This window comes from Cebus imitator, unplaced genomic scaffold (genome assembly GCF_001604975.1).
Source record: "Cebus imitator isolate Cc_AM_T3 unplaced genomic scaffold, Cebus_imitator-1.0 Scaffold318, whole genome shotgun sequence".
Taxonomy (NCBI): Eukaryota; Metazoa; Chordata; class Mammalia; order Primates; family Cebidae; genus Cebus; species Cebus imitator.
Genome location: NW_016107633.1, coordinates 2,152,089 through 2,163,604, shown reverse-complemented (window position 1 = coordinate 2,163,604; position 11,516 = coordinate 2,152,089). Strand labels below are relative to the sequence as shown.

General features: G+C 47.9%; 1 protein-coding gene across 1 annotated transcript in view; it reads right to left on the bottom strand.

Moving 5' to 3' along the window:
- Positions 1 to 11,516, bottom strand: part of RHPN2 (rhophilin Rho GTPase binding protein 2) — an 81,206-nt gene that overhangs the window by 17,497 nt on the left and 52,193 nt on the right. Inside the window, exons 7-10 of the mRNA XM_017504248.2 lie at positions 10,053 to 10,219; positions 4,102 to 4,289; positions 3,537 to 3,693; positions 589 to 708 (exon numbers count right to left, since the gene is read on the bottom strand). Coding sequence (XP_017359737.1) covers positions 589 to 708; positions 3,537 to 3,693; positions 4,102 to 4,289; positions 10,053 to 10,219 — 632 coding nt within the window. The remainder of the gene's footprint in view (positions 1 to 588; positions 709 to 3,536; positions 3,694 to 4,101; positions 4,290 to 10,052; positions 10,220 to 11,516) is intronic.

Here is an 11,516-nt window from a genome sequence, read left to right as displayed (position 1 = left end):
GGGAGGGGAAAAGAAAGGGAAGCGGAGGGAAGGGGAGAGGTGGGGAGGGAAGGAGGAAGGAGGAGAGGAAAGAAAAGAAGAGTGGAGAGTGAGTCCAAAGTTTCTGGCCTGAGCACCTAGAGAGGTAGGGTTGCCGTCACTGAGATGGGAAGCCGCGTCTGTGTGCGTGGGTGGTGCGCAGCGGGGAAGGTTAGGGTGGTGGAGGTCAGGTCTGCACATGGGAAGAGAGATTCACACTGAGACATGGCAGAGACCTAACCAGTCACTAGGTGTTCTTGGTAATAAAGCCACAGATAAGGAAATCAAACAGCTCCTTCCCTGTGAGCATGGTACAGGCCTGCCCCGTGCACCCCGAGGAGATGCTCAAAGTCCTGGCTCCACGGTAGGAGGCCTGGGTGCTTTGGAACCCGTGAGAACATGGCCTGGGAAGACCTCTGAGGCTGGGGACTGCGCCTCATGACTTCTGAACCCAAAGCGGCCACAATGGCTGGGAACACCCCTCTCTCCCAGGACCTCTCTCTTGCTGTCTGTGAGCAGGACCAGCTGGGCACCAAGTGGGACCCATGTCTGGGGCAGGGGGACACGCACCCAGCTGTCGGCGCTGCTGCCCGTTCTTCAGTGTGGCCAAGGGTGTCAGCCCCTCCGGCATGCGGTTGTAGAGCTGGGACAGGCACTTCTCCTGGTGGTCCACATCTGTGCCTGGCTTCACTGCAAAGAGAACCACAGGTTAAATCCCATCTCGTGGACCTGGCCACAGACCCACAGAGAGATTTCTCTTTCCACCACATCTCCAGCTTCCTCTCCTCTGCAGTTTCACAAGGCATTTGGGATCATGGGTCTCCTTTCTGCCCCCTGGACACACCCCAGGCTGTCCAGCCCCTCCAGCTTTTTTTTTTTCTTTGAGACAGTCCCACTCTGTCACCCAGGCAGGAGTGCAATGGCACAATCATAGTTCACTGCAGCCTTGAACTCCTGGGCTCAAGTGATCCTCCCACCTCAGCCTCCTGACAGCTAGGACTACAGACGTGCACCACCACACGCCATGGTTGTAAAGATGGGGACTTGCTATGTTGCCCAGGCTGGTCTCAAATCCCTGGGTTCAAGCAATCCTCCTGCCCCAGCCTCCCAAAGTGCGTGAGCCAACATGCCCGGCTACCCCAAAGCTTTTGCTCACTGGGACCAGCCACACTCCAGAGGTTCATAATTTGACCCTGAGCCCCGACACAATACCTCCTCCGACCCACTCACCACACAGAACCTCCTAGCATAGCCCGACCCCGTCGTGCCCAGCCTGGACCCCTGCAGTAGAGCCCCTTCCTGCTTCAACTGCACCTTCCCTGGCGCGTGCGTATCCTGCTCGCACACCTCACAAAACCACTCTCCCCTTCCTCAGCACCCTCAGCCTCTGTTTCTGTGCTGACCCTTCCCTCCTGTGCAGATGGAAAAAAATCAAACTCAAATGTCACCATCTCTGAGAAGTCATCCACGACTACACCACGGAGTCCACCCGCTGTCACATTTGTGTCTCTGCAGCAATCACTGAGGTACTATATAGTATTTCTATCTGTTTCCACACCTTGTCCCACCTAATAGACTACACAGCACTAGGAGTGGCGGCTCACACTTTCAGAAAGCCTACAGTATACAAGGCACTATTGAGCTTTGCATACAGGCACTTCATTTTCATGACAGCCTGTGAGGTAGGTTCTTGCCATGTGCCCATTTTACAGATGAGAAAATAGAGGCAGAGGACAGCTAAGTTACTTGCCCAAGGTCATACAGCTCATTCATGGCACAGCTGAGATATGAACCCAAGAAGTATGGCTGCTTGGGTTCATATCTCAGCTCTGCCATGAATTAAAGACAGAAGAGGCTGTCTTTTTAATTCCTCAGCAGGCTGCCTGGATTAATACTCATTACATCAAAAACCCCTGACCAGCTACCTGGGCTCATGCCTGTAATCCCAACACTTTGGGAGGATAAAGTGGGCAGATAACTTGAGTTCAGGAATTCAAGACCAGCCTGGCCAACAAGGTGAAACCCCATCTCTGCTAAAAATCTAAAAACAAGCTAGGCATGGTGTGTGCCTGAAGTCCCAGCTACTCAGGAGGCAGAGGCAGGAGAATTGCATGAACCTAGAGGTGGAGGTTGCAGTGAGCTGAGATTGCATCACTATACTCCAGCCTGAGCGACAGAGCAAGACTCTGTCTCAAAAAAAAAAAAAAGATCCCACTTAAGCTATAGGTAAAAGTCAGTCCTTGCCTTGGACTGAACATTTAAACATGTAACTCAGTAAATAAGTAAATATGTAACATTTTCATGCATTTTTTTTATTATAGAGACAAAAGTTTCTCACTATGTTGCCCAGGCTGGTCTCAAACTCCTGGCCACAAGCAATCCTCCCACCTCAGCCTCTCAAACTGCTGGCATTACACGTCAGCTATCATGCCTGCCCTAATGCCATTTAAAAATATCAAAACTAATGCAGAAAAGCCCATGATGACTAAAACATGCAAATTTCTTTTTTGTCTAAAGTTCCAATATGGCTCAGCACAGATTTTTAGTGACCTCTATCTTTATTTAAAATTTCCGCCAGGCGTGATGGCTCACATCGGTAATCCCAGCACTTTGGGAGGCCAAGGTGGGACAATTGCTTGAGGCCAGGAGTTTGAAACCAACCTAGGCAACATAGTGAGACTCCATCTCTACAAAAAATTGTTTTAAAACAAATTAACTGGTGTGGTGACATGTGCCTGTAGGCCCAGCTACTCGGGAGGCTGAAGTGGGAGGATTGCTTGAGCCCAGGAATTCAAGAAGGCAGTGAGCCATGACGATACCACTGTACCCCAGCCCCATCTCTAAAAATTAATAAAATAACATTCCTATCGTCACAGATTTTTTTTGCTTTATTATTGTCATTTTGAGATGATAATCTCGCTCTGTCCCCCAGGCTGGAGTGCAGTAGCGCAATCTCTGCTCACTGCAACCTCCACCTCCCTGGCCCAAGCCATTCTGCCTTAGCCTCGCGAGTAGCTAGGATTGCAGGTGTGCGTCATGCCTGGCTAATTTTTGTATTTTTAGTAGAGGCAGAGTTTCACCATGTTGGCCAAGCTGGTCTCGAACTCATTACCTCAAATGCTCCACCTGCCTCGGCCTCCCAAAGTGCTGGGATTATAGGCATGACCACCGTACTTGGCCTGCATTAATTTTGATTCTTTTAAAATATTACCTTAAAATGTTATTTATCTTGATTCCTGCATTTTTGGCATTCCCTTAGATTCTAGATTCCAGGTGAAAACTCTTGCACCCCGGCAGATTTAAAGGTGTCCCCTCTTCCTCCCTCCAAAGGAACTTATAACCCCTGTCCCCACCATGGCCTGTGCAGCAGCTGCTTCAGTCATGGGTCATTCCCATCCTCTGCCTTCGGCCTGTGAGCATCTCCAGGGAAGGCAGGTAGCTCTTGCTCAGCTCAGAATCACCCCGGGGCAGCTGGACCATGACACCGGCCAAACCCCCGAACCCTCCCCAACCCTTACCCTGGTGGTCGATGAGAAGGATGGCAGTGAAGTAGTGGGCCAGGGCCGCGTAGTGGTGGGCCTTCACGCAGGCCAGGCTGGCCCAGGAGTAGGGGATGTTCTCTTTCACCGGTGCCTGGCTCATGGCTGCGTGCAGCTGCTGGTAGACTTCTCCCACCTGAAACAGAAGGGGCACTGGGAAGGGGCAGCCTGGCACAAGGGCCCTCATAAACCCAACTGCAGAGAAAGAGCCCTTTCTTCTCCCCATGCAACGGCCCCTGCAAGGGGCCGCTCCAGAATCTGGGAGCACCTCCAAGCAACCCCTTGTTCTGTCATTGTCACAGTTAACAGGGAATCAGGCTGCCGTCATTATGCTGGCTTTTAGGCTGAGCTGCAGATAGAATCAATGATCCGTATCTGAAACACCAACATTTGCCAAGAAAACTCAAGCCAGCAGCCCTGGCCAGAGCTGGCACACTGCCCAGGTCACAGGCAGGCTCCCGTGGGAAGTCCCCGCTCCTTCCAGTGCTCCTGCGCCGGCGTCTCCTGCCCACTCCCCAGAGTCACAGGAACCAGGAAGTCTTACCTTGGCAGCCTCCTGAGCCACCTTCACCAACATGAAGAACTCATTCCGGATCCCGGGAAGGCTGATTTTCTCAAACACGCTTTCTTGGGCTTGAGCAAGCATCATTTTGACAAGCACACTCAGCATGGCAGGACTCATGTCGTAACTTGGAGTATGGGTAAATGTCTCTTTCAGGTAGTTTAAAACCCCTAAAAGTGGAAAATGTTTTGCCCATTAGTTCAGGTTCCTATTTACTTCACCATGCTGCTGCAGAGAAAGACAGCAGGCTGGGTGCGGTGGCTCATGCCCATAATCCCAACACTTTTGGAGGCCAGAGTGGGCAGATCACTTGAGGTCAGGAGTTCAAGACCAGCCTGGGCAACATGGTGACATCCCTTCTCTACAAAAAACACAAAAATTAGCCAGGTGTGGTGGCATGTGCCTATAGTCTCAGCTCCTTGGGAGGCTGAGGCAGGAGATCACTTGAGCCCAGGAGGAGGCAGAGATTGCAGTGAGCCGCGGTCTCACCACTGCACTCCAATCTGGGTGACAAAGCAAGACTCCATCTCAAAAAAAAAAAAAAAAAAGGAAAGATAGGAGAAAAAATAAGCATCCTAAAACAGCATCCTACAACATATTAAAAAATTGGATTCTCAATCATCAATCATATGGTCCAGCAATTCCAGTCCTAGGTATATCCCCAAAGAAGTGAAAGTGGGGACTTAACTGATACTTGAACACCCATGTGAATAACGTTGTGAACATTATTCACAAGAGCCGAAAAGTGGAAACAACCCAGACATCCGTGAGCGGATGAATGAAGAAACACAACGTGGCCTATCCATACAATGGAATACTTTTAAGCCTTAAACAGCAGTGAAACTGTGACACATGCTACAATGTGAATGAGGACATTATGCTAAGTGAAACAAGCCAGTCAAAAAAGGACCAATATTGTAGGATTCCATTTAGATAAGGTAGCCAGGATAGTCAAATTCACAGAAATAGAATGAAGAATCAAGGTCAGCTGGGGCTGGGAAAGGGGAGCAATGGGAAGTTACTGCTTAACTGAGTAGAGCCTCGGTCTGGATGATTAAAAAGTTCTGGAGAGAGCTGGGCCCAGTGGCTACTGCCCATCATCCCAGCTACAAGGGAGGCTGAGGTGGGAGGATTGCTTGACATTAGGAGTTGAGGACCAGCCTGGGCACCATACTAAGACCCCCATCTTAGTATGTATGTATGTATGTATATGTGTGTGTGTGTGTGTGTGTGTGTGTGTGTGTATATATATACACATATATATACATATATACACACATATATACATATATATACATACATACATATATATACATATATACATATATATACATATATATACACATATATACACACACACATATATGTATATATATATTTATATATTTTATATATGTATATATATTTATATATTATATATATAATATATATATAAATAAATATACAGATATAATATATAATATATAATAAATAATATATATAATATGTATATAATAAATATACATATAATAAATATATATATATATATTTTTAATATATATATTTATTTTCTTTATTCTTGAGACAAGGTCATGCTCTGTTGCCCAGGCTGCAGTGCAGTGGCACGATTATGGCTCACTGCAGCCTCGAACTCCTAGGCTCAAGCAGAAGAGTTGGGACTACAGGCATGCACTAACCCACACCCAGCTAATTTTTACATTTTTTATACAGATGGGGTCTCCCTATGTTGCCTAGGCTGGTCTCCAACTCCTAGACTCAAATGATCCTCCTGACTCAGCTCTCCCAAAGTGCTGGGCTTACAGGTGTAAGCCACCTTGCCTAACCAAAAAGAAATTTTTTTTAAGCTCTGGACATGTTTAGTGGTAATGGCTGCACAACACTATGAATGTATGAATATATGAATGTACTTAATGCCAATGAACTCCACACTTAAAAATGGTTAAAATGTGCTTCTGGTTGGTAGGATAATTTAAAAATTTAATAAAATAATTAAATAATAATTTTATGTTGTGTATTTTACAATTTAAAAAGATTAAAATAGTTCTCTCTGTATATATAAAAATACACACACACACACACACACACACACACACAATTTTTTTAACACAATTTTTTTTTTTTTTTGAGACAGTCTCGCTCTGTTGCCCAGGCTGGGGTACAGTGGCACAAACTTGGCTCACTGTGACCTCTGCCTCCTGGGTTCAAGCGATTCTCCTGCCACAGCCTCCAGAGTAGCTGGGATTATAGCCACACACCACCAAATCCAGCTAATTTTTGTATTTTAGTAGAGACGGGGTTTCTCCATGTTGGTCAGGCTGGTCTTGAACTCCTGATCTGGTGATCTGCCCACCTTGGCCTCCCAAGCTGTTGGGATTTCAGGTGTGAGCCACCCCACCCCACCTTTTAACATAATTTTTAAAAACTGGATTATCTTCTGAAACACTTACATCTCTACTGAGTTTAAAAAAAAAAAAAAAAAGGCCGGGCGCGGTGGCTCAAGCCTGTAATCCCAGCACTTTGGGAGGCCGAGGCGGGTGGATCACGAGGTCAAGAGATCAAGACCATCCTGGTCAACATGGTGAAACCCCGTCTCTACTAAAAATACAAAAAATTAGCTGGGCATGGTGGCGCGTGCCTGTAATCCCGGCTACTCAGGAAGCTGAGGCAGGAGAATTGCCTGAACCCAGGAGGCGGAGGTTGCGGTGAGCCGAGATCGCGCCATTGCACTCCAGCCTGGGTAACGAGAGCGAAACTCCGTCTCAAAAAAAAAAAAAAAAAAAAAAACAGCCTGTTCCCTCAACTCCTGTGTCACCTGGGACAAAATTCCATTATGACAGGCATGGAGGTGAAACCAGACAGCAGACAGAAGAACTGAGGGACTCACAGGGGGCCAGGCTCACACATAAAACCTGAGTTATTCAGCAGTCCAGGGCTTTTCCCCTGGACCTCAAGGAAGATCTATTCTGGCCAGGCAAGGTGGCTCATGCCTGTAATCCCAGTACTTTGGGAGGCCAAGGTGGGTGGATCACTTGAGGTCAGGAGTTGGAGACCAGCCTGGCTAACATGGCAAAACCCTGTCTCTACTAAAATTATAAAAATTAGCCAGGCATGGTGGTACACACCTGTAATCCCAGCTACTCAAGAGGCTGAGGTCGGAGAATCGCTTGAGCCTGGGAGGCAGAGTTTGCAGTGAGCTGAGATCTCACCACTGCACTCCAGCCTGGGGGACAAAGTGAGATTCCATCTCAAAAAAACAAACAAAAAAAATCAGCCCATGCGCTCCAATGGAAAATTTCATGCTGCAGCCCTCCACTGACTTCTTTATAGTTTAGAAAATTAACTGTTTGAAGCACTAGCTGACAATCAATCTGTAACTGAAATAGAATCTCTGACATGAATCTCATCTAACTGGTTCCTCTGGTTTTGTTGCTGAGCAAAAAAAAAAAAAACCCAGCCTGCAGAGGGAGGGCACCTGCTGCTTGTGAGCTCCCCGGGGGCTCTCATACTCCCCACTGTTCTCCTTGCTTCATTTTGTCTACAGTTTGTCTCCACTGCTGTAATCTCAGAGACAGGACACAAGCATGCCTGCCTAAGATTCCTCAGAAACATGAGTCCAGAAAAAAGATTTACAGCAAAAGAAATCGACTCGTACTTAGAATCTTAGCACATCGCTTCATCCCAAGGGACCAATCTTTTATTTTTTTAAATAATCATTTTTTTGAGACAGGGTCTTGCTCTGTTGCCCAGGCTGGAGTGCAATGGCACGATCTTGGCTTATCACAACCTTAGCTGATCCTCCCATCTCAGCCTCCCACGTAGCTGAAACTACAGGCAATGCACCACCACTCCCAGCTAATTTTGTACTTTCTATAGAGATGGAGTTTCGCCATGTTGCCCAGGCTAATCTCAAACTCCTGGGCTCCAGCAATCCAGCCACCTCAGCCTCCCAAAATGCTGGGATTATAGGCATGAGTCACTGCACCCAGCCTATTTTTTAATTAAAAAAAATTTTTTTTTAGGGATGGAGTCCCACTCTGTCACCCAGGCTGGAGTGCAGTGGTGTAATCATAGCTCACTGCAGCCTCCAACTCCTGGTCTTCAGTGATCCTCACATCTTAGCCTCTGGAGTAGCTGGGACCATGGACATGCACCACTGTGCCCGGCTAATTTTTAAATATTTTGTAGAGACAGGGTCTTGCAATGTGACCCAGGCTGGTAGGACCAATCATTTTAGCAGCAGAAATTCCACAATGAGTCAAAGTGGCCAAGCTACGGTTCTTCAGGAGCTGGCAGGGCAAAGTGATATCAGACAATGATCTACACAGGTGGAAGGAACTCACACCCCTAAGCAGAATGTTGATGGTCAGCCCAGAAGGCAACACGCTATAGCGCTAACGTGAGGACGTGGGGACCACACTGTGGTCTGCACTGTGCCCTGCTCTTGCATCCATCCCCATGCAGAGTCTGACCCAGACACAGGCCCTGCTATAGGGGGGCAAGGCAGAACCCATGGGCATGTGTGAGCCGCACCAGGCTCACCCACAGCACTGGGTCTTGTGAAGCCCATCCTCTGTATGTGTAAGCACTCGGCTGCTTTTCTCCTCTACCCAGCACCTCTTAAACTAAGACACGTTTCCTCAGTGAGTGGCTGGGAAAAAAAGAGGTTAGAATGGGAAAAGCAATTGAAAGTCCCCAGAAGCTGTAATTCCAGCACTTTGCGAGGCTGAGGAGGGTGGATCACCTGAGGTCAGGAGTTCGAGACCAGCCTGGCCAACATGGTGAAACCCCATCTCTACTACACATACAAAAATTAGCTGGGTGTGGAGGTGTGTGCCTATAATCCCAGCTACTTGGGAGGCTGAAGCATGAGAATCGCTTGAATCCAGGAGGCAGAGGTTGCAGTGAGCCAAGATTGTGCCACTGTACTCCAGCCTGGCGACACAGTGAAACTCTATCTCAAAAAACAAAAAAATTAGCTGGGCGTCGTGGTGCGTGCCTGTAGTCCCAGCTACTTGGGAGGCTGAGGCAGAAGAATTGCTTAAACCTGGGAGGTGGAGGTTGTAGTGAGCTGAGATCTCACTACTGCACTCTAGCCTGGGTGACAGAGTGAGTGAGACTTCGTCTCAAAAATAAAATAAAGGCTGGGTGCAGTGGCTCATGCCTGTAATTCCAGCACTTTGGAGGCTGAGGCAGGCAGATCACTTGAGGTTAGGAGTTTGAGGCCAGCCTGGTGAACATGGGGAAACCTTATGTCTACTAAAAATACAAAAATTAGCTGGGCATGGTGGCGGGTGCCTGTAACCCCAGCTACTTGGGAGGCTGAGGCAGGAGAATTGCTTGAACCCAGTAGGCAGAGGCTGCAGTGAGTGGAGATTGTGCCACTGCACTTCAGCTGGGGTGAAAAGAGCGAGACTCTATCTCTAAATAAAATAAAATAAAATAAAATAAAATAAAAAAGACAGTTCCCAGAAGAAGGAACCTGAGCTATGAGACATCCTTTGAATGCCTCACTTGACAAAGGGTTGAGATCACCCACCACAAGCTGGAGAAGTTGGCAGAATGCAGGTGATCTAAAGGGCACAGAGGGCAATATGTACTGATAAGGTACACCTAATACAAAAAAAAGCAGCCTACAATTTCACTATTTGGGAAAAGTTATTCTGATCTTCATGACAGTGTTGAAACAGTCAATGCACTGCCATCCCAAGGGCCACTTGTTTGGAAAAGATTCATCGTCAGCCACAGGATTCACCATGTGCATCAGCCATCAGGTTTGAACCACTGAGCAAGTTTCTTAATGGGGAGTTACGCCAGTGATGGAGACCAGTTTGGCCCTTGCGAGGGATGACCTGTAGACCCTCTTCAGTGGGGGATCCCCCTGATGCCCTGGGCAGGCCCCAGGCTCTGTCCAGGCAGCCCTAGAGGAGACATACCTGCGGCTCTCTGAAAGGCATCTATGGTACTCTCCAGCCCAGCCTGTGTCTGCCGATTGCACCGGGTCCCGATCTGGGTATAGAGGGCCCCAGTGTTGAAGAGGACACTGGCCTTCTCCAGCAGCAGGTTCTGCTGGCTGACAGGAACTCCAGTGAGGGAGTCGTACCTATGGGAAAGAAATACATTCCGAGAATACAGATTACTTGGCTAGTTAATGCTACTTTTGGGTGTACATAAAAAAAAATTTTTTTTTTTTTTTTTAATTTTTAAAGAGTCAGGATTGTGGCTGGGTGCGGTGGCTCACACCTGTAATCCCAGCACTTTGGGAGACCCAGTCGGGTGGATCATGAAGTCAAGAGATCAAGACCATCCTGGCCAACGTGGTGAAACCTCGTTTCTACTAAAAATACAAAAAATTATCTGGGCACGGTGGAACGGGCCTGTAGTTCCAGCTACTTGGGTGGCTGAGGTGGGAGAATCACTTGAACCCAGGAGGCAGAGGTTGCAATGAGCCAAGATTGTGACACTGTGCTCCAGGCTGGTGACAGAGTGAGACTGTCTCCAAAAATAACAAAAAGAAAAAAGAAGAAGAGTCAGGATCTCACTCTGTTGCCCTGGCTGGAGTACAGTGGCATGATCATAGCTTACTGCAGCCTCCAAATTTAGGGCTGAAGTGATTCTCCCACTTCAGCCTCATGAGAATAGCTGGGATTACAGGTGCATGCCACCATACCTCCCAAATCTTTTTAATTTTTGTAGAGATGGGGGTCTCACTATGTTACCCAAGCTGCTGTCAAACTCCTGGGCTGCCTGGGTACTGTGGCCAATGCCTGTAATCTCAAGACATTGGCAGGCCGAAGCAAGCGGATCACCTGAGGTCAGAGGTTCGAGACCAGTCTGGCCAACATGGCAAAACCCAGTCTTCACTAAAAATACAAAATTTAGCCAGGTGTGGTGGCGGGCACCTATAATCCGGAGGCTGGGGTGGGAGAATCGCTTGAACCCGGGAAGCGGAGGTTGCAGTGAACCGAGATTGCACCACTGCGCTCCAGCCTGGGCGACAGAATAAGACTCCATCTCAACAACAGAAGCCAAAAAAACCTCATTTCAATAATAAAATTCCAGAATGCACATGCAATGAGGCTTTTGTTTCCAAGCAAGATGACGGGACTAATCACACTGACTGCCACAGCCACACGCAAAAATAAGGTTTCCCAACCAGGGCATCCCCCGGCAGGTGACCGGATAAACACACCGTGGGACACCCAGACAATGGAATATTAGCACTAAAAATGGAGAAATGAGCCAGCGAGCCATGAAAAGATGCAGAAGAAACATTATTAAGTAGGCTGGTTGTGGTGGCTCACACCTGTAATCCAAGCACTTTGGAGGCCAAGGTGGGCGGATCACCTGAGGTCAGGAGTTCAAGACCAGCCTGACCAACATGATGAAACCCTGTCTTT